The 20,161-nt window shown below is 33.1% G+C and overlaps 1 protein-coding gene across 2 annotated transcripts; it reads right to left on the reverse strand.

Annotated features, from left to right (window-relative positions):
* Window positions 1-9,840: 9,840 nt before the first annotated feature.
* LOC7467380 (zinc finger CCCH domain-containing protein 53) lies at window positions 9,841-14,287 on the reverse strand. 2 transcript variants are annotated; one of them, XM_002313316.4, is made up of 9 exons: window positions 12,783-14,287; window positions 12,444-12,629; window positions 12,175-12,354; window positions 11,983-12,080; window positions 11,640-11,897; window positions 11,385-11,541; window positions 11,024-11,227; window positions 10,872-10,954; window positions 9,841-10,754 (listed from the first exon to the last, which is right to left on the reverse strand). In XM_002313316.4, the coding sequence occupies exons 1-8, from the start codon at window positions 13,721-13,723 to the stop codon at window positions 10,921-10,923; spliced, it is 2,058 nt and encodes a 685-aa protein (XP_002313352.3). In that variant the 5' UTR covers window positions 13,724-14,287; the 3' UTR covers window positions 9,841-10,754; window positions 10,872-10,920. The 2 variants fall into 2 exon arrangements, with proteins under 2 accessions (XP_002313352.3, XP_024464907.1); XM_024609139.2 differs by having other exon boundaries at window positions 11,385-11,538; window positions 12,783-14,283.
* Window positions 14,288-20,161: the final 5,874 nt, after the last annotated feature.

Here is a 20,161-nt window from a genome sequence, read left to right on the forward strand (position 1 = left end):
GCGTGCCACACACGCTTGAGCTTATTTATACTGGATCTCACCCTTCAAGACTCGAACACCTTGACTCTTTTTATGTTGCTCTTTGATATTTTTTTGAAAGAAACAAAAACTTGAATTCTCATTAAAATCTGTAAATCAAATATTTAAAATATTATTCAATTTTGTATAGTTTTCAAGTACAATACTAACAATAATTTAATGAATTACGTGGACCGATATTATATCTTTAAATATCAGGCATGGAATAAACCATCAACATCTATTTTCCACGGAACAATGCATTCATAAGAAAATATTTTATTGAGACGTTATTTTATGAACGAACCGATGTCAATTTCATCAACACTTGTCACTTATCGTGAACCTGTCCAGTCCAAACCAACCGCGTCAAGGCGGTGAGTTTGTATTTTCTGACCTCCGGGCCACTATCCAACTTTGGAGCATAATTGTCAATTCAATTTCTGATGATAGATACAAAACCCTGTCTAAGATTCGCGTTCCGAGATAGGGAGGCCAGCTCAAATCAATTTTTTTCTTTCGAGTTTTTTTTCAAAAAAAATACCAACTTTAATTTTCTTTAAAAAAAAATCCAATGAATTTTGATCATGTCAAGTCATTTATTAATATGCTTGATTGATTTAGTTTAATAAAATCAATTCATACTTATTTCTATTGAATTTCAACTAAAACTATATTTTAAATTGATAAATTATTAAATTGATCTGAATTAACTGGTCTAGTAATATTGATTTAAATACAATATTTTTATATATTTGATAGTATATTTTGATACATAACATTTCATTTTGATATCAAGTAATATAAAAAATAATTCAAATTGATATTTCAAAACGTGTAATTTTCAACTCAAATCCAAGACATAAATTAGCTTTAAATGGTAAAATACAAACAAGATGTCAGCTATGTAAAAAATAAATTTAAAAGTTTACAACATTTCCAGACGTTTAAAATAGATTAACATGCACTCAAAACAAACGAATTGTGAAAAAAATTGTCGACGGCCAGGATGAAAGTTATAGTCCAGCTAGAAATAAAATTAGAAATGCTTACAATATTACGTAGAACCTACCGATGTTTTATGATATCTGCTATAATTATTTAGCCATGAACATATATATTGCATCTTGTTTCGAGATAATTATAAATTATTCTCTGTGTTTCTCATGATCTTGTAAGCTAGTCTTTCTATTTTTAAAAATCATAAATTAGTCCTTCAATCAAAGTTGAATGTTATTTTTTTTTTAATTTATGAAATATGAATTATCAATTTTAAACACGCTTTTAATTTCACGCTTGGTAGATAAAATCAGAAGTTCTGATTAAAGGAAGGATATCCAAGAAAAAAGGCAATTTAATTACGATGAAAACCAGCAGAATTCCGATTTTTTCCCTGTTCTGGTCCTTACCAAGATGATCGGAACACACTCGAAAAATCTCAGGCCAGTTTCTGGTCGGGATATTCAAGACAGGCTTCCAAGCGAGATCAAGAACCTTGTTGTGTTCTTTAAGGTGGTACGAGACATTAAATGATTAAATAAAATAGATTGACACTTACGTTTTAAAGCATTAAATAAAATACTCACTATAACTTTATTTGATTCTATAGATAAATGATGGTTTTTTGAAATCTGAATCGCAACATTATGGCGCATTAAAAAAATGAAATGTCGAGTAAAGATGGAAAATAGTTTTTTCATGAGAAAGGGCCAAGAAAATGTTAATTCAAGATTTGTTGTTTTTGGACAGAGTAATGCATGGAGATGTTGATGAACATTCACAAAATCTAAAAAGATAGCATGAAAAAACTTACAAAAGGGATCATTCACAAGGTTAATCGAAGTCGATTTACTTTTATAAAAAGAAGATTTGCTTTTTATAAAGAAGATATCTATGAATTTCTATAAAATAATTTCATAAAAATTAACTAATTATTTTAATTATATGATATCATTGAGAAATAAAAAGTTGTGTTATTGAAAGATATTTTACAATTATTTTTAGTATGAAACAAGTTAATTATTTATTTTGATATTTTATTGAATAAAAATAGTGATATTGTTCACAAGGTTAATCGAAGTCGAATTACTTTATAAAAAAAAAAAACATCTATGATCTTCTATAAAATGATTTCAAAAAATTTAACTAGTTATTTAGATTATGCGATATTATTGAGAAAGAAAAATTCATGTTGTCAAAAGATTTCCTACTATTATTCCTAGAATGAAATGGATCAATTATTTATTTTGATATTTTATTAAATAAAAATGATGATATTATTCTTTTATTAATTAAAATTTTTTATTTTTAAAAAATATCATGATCATTCAATAAATCAATTTAAAAATTTATTGATTGTAACAGCTGAGGTCATTCAAACCTTTCAACTCATGAATATAGATCTCGAAACTATGAATGAGATATTCTCGAAACTCACAGGGAAAAAAGGGGTATGCAAAGAAAATCAAAAAATCAAACTTCGTTGCTATTCCGAGCAAAAAAAGAAACAACCATGGTTTAATCGTCACCACACTGGAAAACAAGAATTTAACCATTATCGAATTTTTCTCGGCGTCATCATTGTTTGGTTAAAACTTGGATTTTTCTGCTAAAAAAAAAACCACTCCTGTACAATAATTTCATGTAATAATGCGGTAAAGTTAATAGTATCGAAACTTATATTATTAAAAAAAAAACATGGTAATGTAGTGTAAGTATTTTTTTTAAATATTTTTTATTTAAAAATATATAAAAGTATATTTTTAATTTTTAATTTATTTAATAATTAAAAATGTTAGATTAGACGGAATTATTTAACATGATATCATTCTAAGTAATTAAATTAATAAAATTAAATACAGTATAATAAGATACATATGTAAATTTTAAAGTCAAGGGAATCTCACTTGAAAAGATGTTTAAGGAATAATATAAAATAATTTTTTAACATGATGCAAATAAATGAAATTAACCAAAATTCAATTCAATTTAATATAATGCATTTGGATATCAACAAAGTAATCACAATGACAAAAAAAGTTCTGATGTTTAAGGGTAGCCAGGTCGTGATTGATAGAATTGCATGCCATTTTCAAGCTCCCGCCTCAGAGAGTTTTTATTTTTTGTTTTCGTGGTTGGTAGTGATTTTTAAATTATTTTTATCTAAAAATATTAAATTAATTATATACATATATATATTTAAATATTCATGTACTGATATCAAAAATAAAAAATATAATTTAAATGAATTCACATTTAAAAATTATTTCAAAAACACCCTGGATGCATTAACAAAATGTTTTCCTTTGCAACTTAACAGGGACAAATACATGTTCTGAAGCACACAGCTTGCCCTTCCATTTCAAGAGTTCGACACATCATTCAAAGCAACTTTTCTTGCTCTTGTGACTTGAAATCACATGACAGATAAGAACATGACTAGAGTGATCAATTCAGGCAGTACCGGTGTTGTCATCCATAACATGATTTCTAGATGAAGTGTTCGTTCGTAATCTGGCACTCTCACCATTTGCCCTAAAATCCAAAAAAAAGAAAAAAAAAAGAGGGAGAAGATCTGCATGAGAGTACGATTAGAAAAGTGGATCATCTTAGCCAAACCTGTTAGATAAGATTATCTTTCTCCCTCTCTTGCTGGCTCAACTGTGTGTGATTTGTGTCTATCAATGATACATTATGTGATCATGGACAATGCAGTTATCTTCATGTAGAAGGTTTGAAGAAAACACCGTAGAAAAAGATAGATGAACATGTTTTTTTCTTCTTTGGAAAACCTTGAAATCCCGAGTTGCATTTTTGCTGACAGGAATCAACATGCTATTTGTATTAAAAAAAAAAAAAACAAAAGCACAATCCAAATAAATATGGCCATGATAATCTTGGAGGAAAATACCTAGCCAGGCCGAAGGGAGAGTTGTAAAAACGTGGTCATGCTATGATCAGAAATTTTCTTTTCTCCAGTAATGCATGTCTAGTTATTGAAAGGAGACGCTTGTCTTGTCACTTGGGTAGCGTTTATTTATTGTGATAGATGAGATAAAAACAATTGAGAAAGTGAAGAAAAAACAGAAAAAAAATATCAATAAAATCATGTTCGGTAATGAAATATATGATAAAGTGACTGTTTTTCCATGTTATTAGGTTATATGGAGAAGACAAAGTAAAATATAAAAAATGTATTTTATCTATTATTAAATTTAAATATTTTAAAAAATAATTAGATATTTACACATATCTTGTTTTGTTTTATGCTAACAAGGGTCAACCTATGCTTACCCTCTTGAAATGTGATTCAGGTCTTATCCATGGTCAGCTATTGAGTCAGGTTTTAAAATTATGATAACAATTATTTTTATCCTTATATTAACTCGAGTCGAGGATCGACCCTACTTGTGACCCGGGCCTTATCCTGGGTCGATCCCGAAACTAGTTCTTAAAACTATAATAATAATCACTTTTATTTTTGCATCTACTCAAGTCAACGATCATCCGACTATGGCCGAGGCCATGCCCCTGATCAATCCCCGTACTGGTTTTTAAAACTATGACGATAATCATTTTTGTTTTTAAATTGATTTAAGTCAACGATCAACCCTATTATTGACTAGGGTCTTGTCCCGGATCGATTCCCAACCCGAGTTTTAAAATTATGACCATAACCATAATTATTGACTCGGGACAACCTGACCTGTGGCAACGACCTCGACCAATGACTCAAACTTTGTCCCTTATCGACTCTCAAGTTAAGTTTTAAAACTATAACAATAACTATTTTTATCCCTACATGTATTTGTTAAATAATTATAGGATTGAGAGTTTTTTACAAGGATAATTTAAGGATAAAAAAATAATAAATATTATATTTGAAGACATGTTTTTTATATACCTCCAGATTTTTAAGTAAAACATTCACTACAAAATTATCTCAGAAATAAAATTATTTTGATGTTATTCATTATTGTTTCCTCAACAAAACATATTTTTATCTTCATTGTCTATGTCCCTTCTATTACAAGATATAGACCAAATGTTATTTTAGTATGTATTTGAGATTGTGATGCATATGCTCTTAAAATAGCTTTCCCCTTAAAAATATATAAAATGTTTATTTATTATTATTATTGGTATTAGAACATTAAAATTAAAAAAAATATATCAATTTGAGAATTTATAAAACCAAAATACTCTTAAAAAACACTTCATGTTTTGATGTTCTTCTTTGACTATGGATATTGTATTTTATTTTTAACTTTATGAAGTCCGAAGTTCAAAATCAAGATCCGTTTGAAAAGTTAAGGTAAAACACGTGTTTAGTTTACTATGAAGTAGAAGACTGTTTATCCTTAATAAAACAACAAAAAGACTATTTGTTTTCAAAAAACATCAAAAATATGTTGAATTTGGAGCTAGATTTCATTGCCCCAATGATTCTTAATGCATAGCCTCAAATGTTTTTTTTTTCATGTTTTAAAAAGCTGATTTTTTTTTTCACATCCAGAACATATTTATTTTACTGTATAGTACTAATAAAATATCAATGCCAAGCATAATATTCTTTCTCCTTGTTCGATGTGCCCATTCTCCATCAGTCCCATCCCCTTCGTCTCTCCTCTCAATCTGCAAGCAACTCCTCAAATTTGCCGGTCCTTTTTTTTTCACCTCTCAAGAAATGACTTCCCAATTCCCATGAAGATACAGAATCTGTTGCCGTAGATCCCAAACAAACCATCGTCAAAGTTACATTGACAAAAATAAAAAGAAAAGACACAGAAGCAAAATTATTGTGTTATGGCGATCGAGACTTTCTCAGCATGACACCTTATATATGGAATTTTGACTTGGAGATTATTATGAGGAACAGGAAAAAAGGGTAAAATCTTCCTGCAAGTAAACTCATAAGAGGAAAGGACAAGACGATCAGCTTTTGCAATCATGGCGATTTAAATTCCAAGGTCGAGTCTTATGAAGGTTCAAATTTAACGGTGCACTCCAATTTCATAAAGGGAAAAAAAACAGAGAGGAGGGTGACTGCCTGGTTATGTTGAAGAAAAAGGGCCAAGAGGAAGAAGAGAATGACTCAAGAAATATTAAAGAAAAAGAAAAAGAAATAGCCAAATTCATCAGGAAAGAGTCCATTTATCTTGTCAATTTTACAGCACCACCACCAACATGCACTCACGAGTTCGAAGAATTAAAATCCAAAAGCAACGCCATGTGTCAATAAATATTTGACAAGATAGGCACGTGTGGCTTAACTATAGCGAAGACAAAAAACGAGAAGATTGCTAGTAGCCCTCTTTCTTTGATAACACTCTCCAGTCTCCTGTCCAGGGCTAGACTGCCTCACTCGAGCTGCAATGTCTAAAATAACATTTTTAAATTAAGCTGGAAATAACGACAATGATATAGTGATGGGTTAGAATCATCAAAGATATATTTGGTTAGATAGCTTTCTAATGTCATAATTTCACTAAAAAATGTTAAAAATATTCCATAAAAGTGATAGAAGGATTAGCTTTTTATATATTTTTTTAATGTAAGGAGATTGGTCTCATTAATCCATGGAGGTAGTGAGTTGAGTTGTTGGACTCAGTAAACTGGGGGGTGGCATGGAATGCAGAAGAGTCAAGCTGTCAGGAGTCTGCAACTGAGAGAAAGGGAGCGAGCGTGTGATACGCTCACTTGAGTCACTACTCCCTACTCACCGGCTCACTGCCCTTTCTAGCTTGCCGAACAGTGCACGTTCTGTGCTGTTTTTGCTGACTAATCTCCCTCCTACTCTGTGTACTCTAGCTGTAGTGATGGAATCTTCCTTGAGATTTTACACTCAGATTTACCCATCAAAAAATAGCAATACATATATAATTTGCCGCAGTGCTGTTGGTGTGCCATTAATGAGCGCTTGATTGCTTTTGCTGCCATAATAACAACCATTTGATGAATCTCAGTGCATCGAAGCAGGTGGGTCTGAGGGTCTAGATTCGTTGATTGCGTACCCCTTAATTACAGGCACATCAGAAGCCCTCACCCAAATTTCGGGTCAAAGCCTATCTTTCCCGCCGGCCTCTCTTTCACTGTGTCACCGGGCCCCTTTTCTGATTTTTCTCGAGGAATTTAGAGGATTAGGTTGGAAATCTCAACTTCCTACTTGGCATGCAAGGTGAGCTCGAGCTCAATGGGCTGGCTAATGAATCCCTGTTGGTCTTCGATGAATTTAATGTCTGGATTACAACAATATTTCATGTGTAAAACAGCAAGAAAAGAAAAAAAAGGCACACATGGAAAGGAAGGGAACCAGAAACTACAAAAGTGGCTTATCAACGAAATGATGTAACGTTATGTTTTTCTATCCAATTGACGAACCTACCGAACACACTGATATCATTACAGAGATGATTTTATACAATGATTACTCCCACAACAAATTTGCCTCCGCCACTCTAAAACATCATTATGGCATAACGGTTTGAAGTTGAAACACCTTGATAATTAACATCGCCGATGGAGTTTTGAAATGGCAAAAAGTTCTGTAGACGAATATCGAGTTTAAGCTAAAACCCCCTTTTTTTTTTGTAATTTAGTTATTTAAAAGGGTTTTGAAACCCATTTGATGGAATTCTCGTTTAAAAAATAACGAAAGAAATGATCCAAAAAATTACCCTAGTAATAAATCAATTAAAAAAAGTATATAAAACAACTCGGGTAAACCCAGAATTAACATGTCAAACCCATAATCCAAATCATAAGTTGATGATAATCTAATAAAAAATAAATCAAAATAAATTATAAAATTTAATTCCTTACTAATTCAATATTAAATGATAAAACCATGAAAAAATAAATTGAAAAGATTATGAAGCCCATCCTTAATAAATCTAACATTAAGTTATAAAAATTGAAATTAAAATAAAAAATTAAAAAAATACTAAAAAAAAAACACCATTCTAGGAATATTATTATATTAGAAGCTCTTCTTTTTTAGTTTTTTTTTAAATTAATATTCACTCGGCATAACCTTTTGAACCAGGTAAAAGTAGCACTTTAATAATTGAAAAAGGCCTTCACATTGAAAAATAAGGCATCATGGCGTAATTAAGAATGTATAAGCCATTATTCTTGCCAGTAACGCCACTTCCATCGCTTTCATTTCTTTAATATGTTGCAAATATCCATTACTACATTTTTTTTTTAATCCAAGCGGGAACGCTGCTCTTATTCCTCTAGCATGAAAGCCAGGTTGATGGGGGAATCGCTTCTACTTACTGCATTTTTGCTTCTGCAGAGCTAAAAGTGGCCTCTCTTACTGCAACTTTTAGTTCAAGCTTGCAGCATTACATCATGAAGTACACATATTTACGAAGGTCTTCTGCATCCGAGTTGGTGAAGAGACAAGGTGGGTCATGGTCAATTTTCACTCGAGGGAAAATACTGTATTGCTAATGGAAGTACCCTTTTTTTTTCCTGGGAAGTGAAGAAACAGTTTTACCGAGAGGTCCGAGACAAAGCCATAACAAGCAAGCATCATTTTACTTTTATTTTATGCAAAACCTCCAAAGCAATTGAAGTATCTTTTTTCTGCTGCAGAAATCACTGACAGGTTTCTTCCACATTCACAAGGCACACTGACCGAGGTATATTTCTTGGGATTCTATGTATCGCGTTGTAGTTCACTCGTTCTTTTGTTATTTTTTGAATTTTGAAAATTTAAATTATTTCTTTCGTATTTTTAGATTCTTTTAATATAATAATATTTAAAATAATTTTTTTTTTAAAAAACACCACCTCCAACTTCAAAAAAAAAAAAAAAAAAAAGATCTTAAATTCGTAATCAATTTTAGAGAAAATAGTTTCCCTCTTTATGTTGCTATTCCCAAAAATGATTCATGGCTTGACTTGAAACCATCGTAGTTGTTTTCCACTCTCATACTCCATTGTTCACGCCTCCCCTCCCTCGCAACATTTCTTTCTGTTCATTATGATTGAAGGGCACCATGCATTTTGAAATATATTCAAAGGGAAGGGGATTATGAAGGAGGTTTAAGGATTGTTTGAAATGTAATTATAATTATATTTTAAAATATTTTTTACTTGAAATATAACAAAATAATATTTATTTTCAAATTATTTTAATATCAACAAAAATACTATCTTTAACACCGCGAATGCTAACTAATACCCTTCGGCAATAATATAATATCAAGGACAAAATCACTTTCAGACATCCCATGTTAAAATTGACAACACCAAAAACACCAAAACCCCAGACCTGAAAATGAGAGACGTCACATACCCCTTGTCACCGACCACCCGTTAATAACTCCATGGACAAGACAGCAATAAGCCTGCCCATAAGTAGAAACAAAGCAGTGGTGTAATTAACATTTCCTCTTCATCACTTTGAGGCCTCTAATCTCTCCACGCAAAAGGAAAATAGTGTGATGTCCTATAGTGTGATTTGGACATCACACTTGAGTAATATTTTAGGCTATTTATCGACAAAATCGGGGACAGCTAAGCCTGCAAATTGCTTCCGAGGCAGCTAGCTAAAGGGGTGCCTGGAATTGACATCCTAACTCCCCATGAGTGGTTAGTGCAAAGCAGAGCAATATCAGAAAATCTACCAACATTTTAGTTATCCACCACCAAAATTCCCCGCAGTGGCCCTCCTTGGTCCGGCAAAAACAAGATGCTCGAAATAGGACAATAACCTCACATGGTGGGCAAGCACACTGCTATGGAAAATTTGTGCACTAAATAGATCCAAGCGATGCTAAACCCTCTAGTTTATCATCACAACCACCAACAGAGGCAAAAATAAAAAAAATAAATATACGAGGGCATCAACACCTACAAGACAGCAAGGTAGCAAAAAGAAAAGCAAAGAAAAAGACACGCCTATAAAACAAAAAAGGAAAATAATTTAAAACCTGTGAGGATTGAAAGGGAAAGAAGTGAATGGCCACCACCATGTGAGGGTGTGGCCCTAAACCCATTCATGCCCACCTAAAAAAGACCACTAATGAGACAAAAGAGTCCCCTAAAGTAGACTTTATTCACATGAAAGAACAATCTTTTATTTACCCTTCACTATCTTTTTCTTCCCTGAAAAATAAAACTTTACTGTTCTACCTGTTCCCTATTCCAATGGATGACGACAGATACAATGACAACAAAAGTTGAAGCGCGCCAGAGCACAGCTTTTGCCCACCACTTAGAGTCTGCGTTTCTTTACCTTTCAAGGTCTGCAATGGAGTAAAGTAGTTAAAACTTCTGCTACAGTTCTTTTTAACCTCTTCGGGTCTATTTCTGTACACATAGCGACACAGTCGTAGTATTTTTCTTCCATATAGACTTCATTTCTATTTTTTTCCCACCTCGCAAAAGGAGGGGTAAAACAAAATAAAGATAAGGACTCGAATTACAGATGATTGTCTTCTGCAATGCAAATTGCTGTGTGGTCCAGCACACTGCAAGCCCACATACATACCCGCAGAGAGGGTACATAACAGCGAGGAAAAGAGAAAGACCCCACTCCCTTATAGTTCATCTGTCCTTTTATGTATGCTTTTATGTATTCATTGTAAGTAGTATGCATTGATGATAATGGTGATCTTGCTGAGATCTTGTCTACAGATCCTTTTCTTTGTTGAGGGGTATAGTTTTTTGGCTATGCAGCTAGAGGATTTCTTTTTTAACTTCTGTATATGCTTCCAATTTATCTGCAAAAGATACGAAAGTCCAGCATTAAAAAGGAACCCAATTTGACAAGTTGAAAACTTTAATAGGATTGAATGCGCCTATCGTATCCAATTACACAAATTTTGCTGATCTCTCACCCTAAAAAAAGTCAATCTCCCCATTGCTGGCCATGCTCACTTTTGCCATCTATATGCCAACGGTTCCATGCCCAGAAGACAACCTGAAAAAACAGATAATGAAGCTCACTTCCTTCAATAGGGATCATGAAAGTGATTTCTTGCTATGTTACCTGGGCATTTGGAGAAAACATGATTTAAGAGAGGTCATGTTGAGAGAGGTGGTGGGCACTAAGGGGTTACTGTTAGGAGAAGATGTAGTAAGGCTTGAGGAATTGTCATCAACCTCCACAGAAGCCGTGGAGAAGACAGTGAGGTTGTCACCAGCTGATTTCTTAGGAGAACCAAAGAGATTGTCCGGGAGAATATGCTCCAAACTGCTCAAATGACACAGCATAAAGTTATGGGGATTTAGGAGCAGGTAAAGCAACAGTGAACAGAATATAAAAGAGGTACTAAAAAATGGAAAGTAGAAACATAAAGTAGAATATAGCAGAAATTAAACAGGATCTAAGTATAAATGTGCTTTCTTACTTTTCATTGAGATCACTTTCATCACTGTTGGACTTCTCCTCCTTATCTCTATTATTACCATTGCCATCGTTGTGATTGCAAGCTGGACTCACTTCCTGATCAGCATCTGCGACCGCATTTTGCGCAGCTGCAGCATCAGGGTTGCTACCATTTTCTGCTGCAACACAGAAGATGTTACCTTCATTTTCTTAAAAAATTATGAACCTAAATTAATAAGTTAATAACAATTAAGGATTGATTAGCTGATTAACTAACCATGCTGAACTTCTTTGTCAATGCCATCGATCGGAAAAAAGAGGGTTTGATTGTTGGGACTATGCAAGATAGTTGGTGAAGGAAGGGGGGACCCAGTTGACAAACCGTGGAAGTATCGATGTTGGCGATGATTCTTTAAGTCGAGAAGTTGCAGATTCAATAGCCTTCTCTCTTGGAGTTCAATAGCTTGCTGTAAATCAGCCTCTTCCTCTAATTTCCTTCTCAGCATTTCTTGAGTATTGTAAAACATTCTACCTCCTGCAGACATTAAAACCAAAACTCTACCTCAGTAAAAAGGGATGCAATTTTTATTAGATATTCACACTTTTGCTCGTCTTCTTACCAAGATGGAGGTCAAATGGCTCTCTACAATTGATCCTAGATGGGCTTGGACAAGCTGAATACTCTTCCCTCTCAATCTGTTGCTGCTGCTGATGCTTCCTGAAATCGTTAAATTAAGAACATAACCATCAATGAGCAACGCACAGAAACTCAACAGAAAAATTCTCAAGATGAAAAGGTGATAGGCCTATACTTGTCCGGGACTTTTCCCTTCTCCTTGTAAGGCTTAACAAGCACACGAGAATCACAAACAAAATGCGGGTTCCCTTTAGCCAATATAAGCTTCACTGTCTCAGCAAACACAAATGTAACAAATCCAAACATCCTCTTCTGCTGGTATGGAATTCTCACATCTTGCACTGGCCCATAAAAGCTTCAAAACCACACAAGCAAGTAACCCGTTCTCAACAAATCGTCCTAAATTCAATTTCTTTTTATGGAAAAACAGAAAAAAATACTTACCTAAAATAACTCGAAACATCTTCTTCTCTAAATGTACTGTCAGCAGGAAATGTCAAATAGATCTGTCTTGCGCTTGGGCTCATTGCACCTCCCAATCCCATTTGCGAAAAATCACTCCTTTCAGGCCGGATTCTTCCAAACTTGTGAATCTCATCCCCCATCATCAATGCAGCTGCTGCAGCTGATCTAAAACAGCATATTGGAGCTACCACAGTTAATAAAACCAACTAACGAAACCCCTTTTTTTATAAAAAAAATTGTAATTTGGAGAATATTGGAGCACAGCAAGCACAACTAAAAAAGGTTTTCAGGTCTCAACTCCATGTGTAACGCATATACCTTTGGCTTTCATTTTGTTGCTGATGAAGGAAGTTCATGCATTTATTCTGGGGTAAAAAGGTAGCTCCAGCCATAAACTGTGAGGCTGCGGCTAGCTTCCTTTGCTGGGCAGCAGCCTTTGACCTAAGTATTTCTTGGCACTGTTCAAACTCATTAAGTTCACTCGGTGAACCAACAATGGCAGCACTATCAGCCGAATCTCCATGAACAAACCTGCAACCTGTGCCATTTTTGCAAAACCCTCTTGAAAAATACAAGCAAGGCTTCCAACCAAACCCGGAATTTGAATCTTCAGATCCAAAACACATGCCTGGTACTGAAAAACTTCGCTTGTGCAAACTGTTATCACCGAATGCAGGTGGACTCATGGCTAACTCTCCCCTTGGATCAAATAAATCATCTGTCTTTGAATCATTGAGAAAGGAAAAGCGTTCCTGGAGTTCATACTCATCAACGAGATCATTAGCATTGTCATTGTTATTGCTGTAAGAAAATGCTTTAGATAATGAGACAGTGGGTTGAAAAGGTGTTGAACCAGCATTGATATTACTGGCTCCATTAACAACACTGGCATAAGAGAGTGAAGTAGTAGAGTTAGGACTCAATAAAGGCCAGGAATTTGTAGAGGGAGACGAGGAGTTTGTGATGTCAAAGCCATTATTGTTTGGTATTCTTGAAGATGAAATGTACAAAGGACTGGGTCTAGAGGAAGGAATAAAAGCTGGAGAGGGTGTGGATGGTGTATTTGAGGGAAACCCCAACTGGGTTTTGGTTTGGAGAATGAGATTTTGCAGAAGGGTCTCTGGTCCAAAGGCTAAACGTATCATCTCTTTCTCCCCATAATCTTGTAAGAGAAGGTAGCCCATGATTTTTGAGGCATTTTCAGGTTCCAAACTTTGGATCCTTGAAAACACAATATTAGTAGCTTCATACGAATCCATGGTGTTAGAAAACCCAGGACAAAAACATACCACAAAAACTTCACCTTTCCAGAGCAAGAAAGTAGATAGACGGGGAGGAGGTATGGAGGGGAAATGTGGACTTCGTTGAAAAAGCAAATAATAATGGGACTGGGATTTGTTATTTTAAAGTAATGATCTTGAAGCTGTAAAAAGGATGAGATACTGTTATTATAAGAGGTGGGGGGACCTTTTTCCTCATATCATGAGGAGCGAGGTTTTCAAAATGCTTGGGCATGGAAAAAAGATGAGAGAGAGTATCAATCAAAGGGAAGTTTGGCTGTGGTGCTGTACTGCTCTCTCTCTCTCTCTCTCTCTCTCTCATAAACTGAGAGCCACAACTTTTGTTGGCAGTGCAAACATGCAACAGCCTTTGGAGAGTGAACTCACTCACATTCACTTTCCTCTCTCTTGTTTGATTGGTGTTGGTTTTTGGGTTTCTCTCCCTCACTTTCTTTCTCTTTAATCTTTTTAGGGCTTGTCTTTTACAGATTTGGACAAAACAAGGCTAAAGTGGGAGGGGAGATTCAGATATCAGCCTCAAAACCAAGAAAGGAAAGAGCTAACACCACTCGCGCACGCTTAAGCATTTCCCAAAATGAAATTAATCTTATCGAATTGTTTCCAAAAACAATACGCCTATAAATCTGCACGTTCTACAGTGATTTGAATTTGAAATTCTACTCAACGAAGGGAGAGGGATGCGTATCGGAGAATTTTAATGGACTCCTTGGAGAAAGAGCAATACAAAATATAGCTGTCACTTTTGAATTTGATTCGCAGAGTAATTTAAAAAAGATTGGGATTACTGAGTCATGTGAGATCAACTTGTAAATTATCAACTCATCGATTCGTTTATAAATAAATCATCAGGTCAACCTGACTCTGAGTTAACAACAAACTATGGAATGTAAATTTTTTTTATTTTAAATTATTATTTTTTTAATATTTTTAGATCATTTTAATGTGCTACTATCAAAAATAATTTTAAAAAAATAAAAAAAATATTATTTTAATATACTTTCAAATAAAAAATACTTTAAAAACTAACCATAACCATAACCATATTCTCAAAACGCGCTAACAACTCAGCTGCTGAGGATTGGATTCCACCGGGTCCAAGCCTACACTGCAACAAATATGAAAATGAGTTAATTATAACAAAGAAAAAGAAAGTAGAAACTATAGTTACATGTCTGTTGAAGCCCAATTCATAATGATAAAAGTGGAAAAACTATGGCTCATTATAAAGTGTTTATAAGTAACGATTATTTTTTATTTAAAAATATATTAAAATAATATTTTTTTATTTTAAAAATTATCTAAAAACACAAAAATAAAAAAATAAAAAAAAAAACATTTTTAAAAAACACAAAAACAAAGAGTTACATGAGAAATGGTGTTTTCTTAATACCAGGCACTCTCTCCGTAAAATCGTCCACCCAGCCAACTTTAAAAACCTTATCCAGCAGCTTGCTAGCTGCAGTCCAACGTATCAACAAAACTTATCTCCAGCAAATACTACAAATGCAAGTTAAATAAAATTCAGCAGTTGCAATCATTTTAATAAAGTACGATTGTGCGATGTAAAATATAAGATAAGCTAATGAATTTTTTTTTTTCAAAAATAGCAAAAACAACATCCTTACCGAGCAGACATCCCTGGACGAGGTACTCTAGCAGTAGCAGCAATGGTTACCGCCTGCCTGCGGATCCCAAACATTTTCCATTGAAGGAAAATGAAAGAAAAGCGGCTGCTACACTTACATAAGGAAAACAACAGCTGATTATGGCCTTTTGTTGATCAGAAAATAGAAACTACATGAATGCAGTTTTGATTTTGGTTAGACAGAATTCATAGCTAATTGATTCCTAACTTCACAATAATGCAAGCTAGGATGTTGATAGTTCTCTTGAAGAAGAGCTCGTTAGTTATCTCAAGAATGCCAGGTATTGCTGTCTAGAAACCAAAACATTATCGACAAGAGAATAAAATAAGTAGATGATCCTTGCCATGTCCAAGATTAATTTGGTTGCGGATTGACAAAATCAATTCTGAAAAAAGTTTAGTCTATACACTGTAAACGTTTTTGAGCTATGAATGACTATTTGTTGAGGTGAAGCAATAGCTTGATGAATAGCATGCTGCAATGTCTAGCACTCTTATCTGAAGTTTACCACAGTAATTCAATTATTTCTAAGATTTAGCTGTAGTTAAGAAATGTACCTCAACGTCCCTCACCGCCCGCAACTGCTTCTCAGCAAATCTATGCGAAAGCTAGAAGAATCTTCATTTTTACAGCTTTCAACAGCAGAGACTGCAAATTGGATCATCCAGATCGATGCGCTACTCAACAGTTAGTAGCAAGTGATGACAGGGTCTGACATCGATTGTTTAGGTTGTTCTTCTATCTTGGTGGTCCTCAAAACAAATTCTATCGACACGAAAGGCAGCCTTTGTATGGTTGAAGTCTCGTTCAACTAAACAATATGTGATAAAGAAAGTCCATGAAAAACAAGAGTTCGGCATGCATTCACCATCCGTTTCAGCAGATGCCGTATAAACCTAAACCATAAAGGACTTGAACTCGATCATGCAAAATACCCGAATGATTTTGGCCATTACTATTCCAGACTTACATTTAAATCCAAGCATTAATCTGTTTTGGTCAATGGCACTTTCCAATGCACTAACCTGGACGTCGAAGGTTGTAGTTCCTCCAAGAAATGTCCAAGAAGTTTTTTTTCAACAACTTGAAAGGGAAGCATAATGTCGTCTAGCTGAGAGAGAAGAGCAATTAGGATTTAGATTTTCAATTAAAAAGGGTCTTAAACCAGGCCAGATTTAGCTGGATTGATATTCAATTATAAACCTTCCTCGTATTAGACTCCAAGTAACAGGTTTTCAGAGTCAACCCGTCACGAATCAGGCTCCAGGCACCATGTCTTCTTAGCAAACCCTAACAAGTATATATGATCAAAATAATCTATCATGTGCTAATTATTGTTAAGATGTTTTTTTCTTCTTTATTTAATGGCTTTTTGCGTGCTTTTGGTTAGGTGTTGAATGAGCTTTCTCCTCTTCCATTTCAAATTTAAATTTGAAAAACAAAAGGTAGAAAGAAAGAATTTTCTTAAATGCATTAACTAGAACAACTAGAATCCAATGTTTTTTTAAAAAAACTTAATTTTAATGCATAAAATTTAATTCAAGAGAATCAATATCATAGAAAATCACTTATATGACATAAATACATTAATATAAATATACAACATTAATAAGGATTCTCTTTTCTTTAAAGCATTATGAAAAAAAGGGTTTTCTTTGAAGAATATCTGAAATATATTATTGAATTAGATTATACCGAAATCGGAATTATAAAAAATAAACATTGAAAAATCATTAACATATTAGAATTATATAAAAAATATTAATTTGAGTATTTATTGAGTGTGTGTTCCTTTTTATTTTTGTGTTTTAAAAGCGTTTTAAAAAAAATTAATTTTTTAATTTTTTTTGTAAAATTAATTTACTAATATTAAAAATAATTTTTTAAAATAAATATATTATTTTAATATATTTTCAAATAAAAAACAATCATAATTATATTTTTAAATAAAATTATGAAAATGATAGCATTTGAATTCCACCGGTTCACGTGAAAGACTTGATCCAAGTCAAAGAAGGAGGAAGAAAATCCATGGTCATAATCACATGAATAAACAATGGATTCATGTTTGATGTTCTTACAAAGAGACCAAAGTACAGGAACCACACTGGTCCTGTGTCTCTGTTGGTGAAAGACACGCGCCTGAAACAGCGCATGTGAGCACCCGTCCCTTGATGTTTCTTGAGACTGCACGCTCACCTGCTTTCGTTCTGACACAATCTCCCGTACGGTGCCATGCAAGACTTAAACTAGATTCGCCATCTTCTCCTCTCCTCTCGGCACTCTTGGAATTACTTCTCTGCATCTCCGTCGTACAGTTCACATGCCTTTGGTGTACATACTCAGGAGCCAGCGTACTGTGCTGTATCCATACGGAGTACAGTATAAAGAAGGCTTTCCTACGGCCCCTCCCCTCCAGTCAAGGGGTCAATGATTGAGGGGTTCCTTTAATTGCCTTTTAAAAATGCATCTCACTTTAAAAATTATTAAATTAATATTATTTTAGTATTTTTCTATATTTATAATATACTAATATCAAGAAATAAAGAAATTTAAAAAAACACATTTTTTTGTTAGTTTCAAGTGTTATAATTAGAAGATGGAAATAAAATCAAGAAGAATAATGAGATTTAACAATAATAAAAAAGAAATAAAGAAATGACATCTTAAAAAACTAGTATGTAAATTCCGAGAAATACCAATTTAAGAAAAAAAAACTGATAAAATAATGTCAAAAACACATTAGGATTCAAGTTGAATATAAAAGATATTGTTCATGGATTGATATCATGAAATAACAACAGAGGGACTTTTTTTTTAAGTAGTGTATTTGGTATTTTAGTAGTTTTTATTGTCATGTTAATATTTTTAATTGTAGTTTTTATAAAATATAAATTTGATTAAAACTACTGTGAGTTGAATTTTTTAAAACTAAGTCTTTATGAATAAAAAATATATTATTTTAATTTTTACATAACTAGATTTTTAAAATTATTATATAAAATAATGAAAATATAAGTTATTTAACTAATTAAATAGTTTTTTTTAATGAATGAGGAATAAACAAAAGCTACAGTAACAAACTATCTTTAAGAGGTTCTTGAGAGCCCAGTATAATCATGTTTTGTAAAATTTTTGTTTTTTTATTTTAAATTAATGTTTTTAAATAGTTTTGATGTTTTAATATTAAAAATAAATTTAAAAATATTATTTTAATTTCTCTATAAATAAAAGTCACTTTTAAATATAACTTTTATCACAATTTCAAATAGTCATTAAATGCACAAGGACTTGACAAACATTTTCCCTACTATCATTTTTTAGATCTATTTGTTTTTGTGGTTGTTTTGTTAATTTTTGAATTTTTTATTTAAATTAATTTTTATTTGATATTTTTACATTGTTCTGGTACTTATGTTAAAAATAATTTTTAAAATTAAAAAATATATTTTTTTATAAAAAATCATTACAAAAAAACAACAATTATTAAATTTCATATCGATACCTCTCTCTAGCCTCTGGCTATGGGTTCTTTTTCTTTGTCCTTGGCAGCATCATGGCCACTGGCCAACTTGCTGTTTCTGGGAGAAATTGGCGATACCCATAAAATAATTCAATCTGGGTTGTCTTTATTAAGTGGGTCCATTTCTTTTATTTTGTACGGTGAGTATTTGGTAGCTCGGTAGCTGTGGCTTTTAAATGCATTTTAAAATTGAGATTCATTTAAAATATATTAAATTGTTATTTTTTTAATTTTAATGTATTAATAATTTTATATTAAAAATAAAAAAATATTTTAATATAATTTCAAATAATTTTAAAAAATATAATTTGAAACCAGCCCGACCTAGAGAATGAGTGGATCTCAATCCAAATTTTGAAAGTTGGGTGCATGGAGGAAGAAATGGGCTATTTATTCAAGTGGATCACTTCCCTTTAGAAAGAACACTTGTTTTCCTTTCCCTACACCATTACCCTAGAAAACAATCTAAAATGGGCACAGATCTAAAATTGGTTTATTGAATTTTTTTTCATGGAATAAAAGATTGACTATCTAGGTCGAGACCCGAGTATCAACAGGGACTCTAGCTTGAGAAATCTTTTCCAAGGAAGAGAGCCTACCTAGGCCAGATAGCTTCCAGAGTGTTTTTCAGAAGGATGCAACGTTTTTCTGTTAGACATGAGGGAATATGTCTTCTTGCTCGGAAGCGATAAAATTCGAAGAAGACACTTGTGGCCGACGCAAATCCAACCTCGATAGACATAATTTTTCTCCCTTTAGCATGATGCCCTTCATGAATTCTTGTCCTCCTTTCTCTGCTTTACAAACGTGATTAGCAATTCGGAGGACTTGAATCAACCTCGCATGTGTGTGAGCTGTCAAATTATCAGCGTAGAAGATTGAATCTGTTTTTTTTTTTGTTTTAATATTTTTAAATTATTTTGATGTTGTTCTGATATTAAAAATATAGCTACTAATAACCGAGCTGATCTGGAAGAGCTCAAACACTCACATCACCACCCCTAAGGGAATTAAAAAACGAAATTCTTTTTTGTTTATAGGAAATCGATCAGTCCATGCTGCTATAAAATTAAATGTTCTATTTTGTTGCCTCCAAAGAGCTCTCTCTCTGTGCTTCTTCTCTCGATATCTTGTCTCTATTTTCAAATGTATCTACTGAAAATGGCTTCCAAGTCTTGACTCCATGACTATACATGAAGCTCTGTGCAACCTAGAAGTGAAGAGTTG

This window comes from Populus trichocarpa, chromosome 9, assembly GCF_000002775.5.
Source record: "Populus trichocarpa isolate Nisqually-1 chromosome 9, P.trichocarpa_v4.1, whole genome shotgun sequence".
Taxonomy (NCBI): Eukaryota; Viridiplantae; Streptophyta; class Magnoliopsida; order Malpighiales; family Salicaceae; genus Populus; species Populus trichocarpa.

What these genes read in the sequence shown, in the direction of transcription:
- LOC7467380 (XM_002313316.4), bottom strand. Translation starts at nt 13,723, where the DNA reads ATGGATTCGTATGAAGCTACTAATATTGTGTTTTCAAGGATCCAAAGT. An exon ending in GATGTTTCGAGTTATTTTAG is followed by an intron (nt 12,355 to 12,443) that starts GTAAGTATTTTT and finishes GTGGTTTTGAAG; the next exon opens with CTTTTATGGGCCAGTGCAAG. An exon ending in TGTTTTCTCCAAATGCCCAG is followed by an intron (nt 10,955 to 11,023) that starts GTAACATAGCAA and finishes CTGTTTTTTCAG; the next exon opens with GTTGTCTTCTGGGCATGGAA.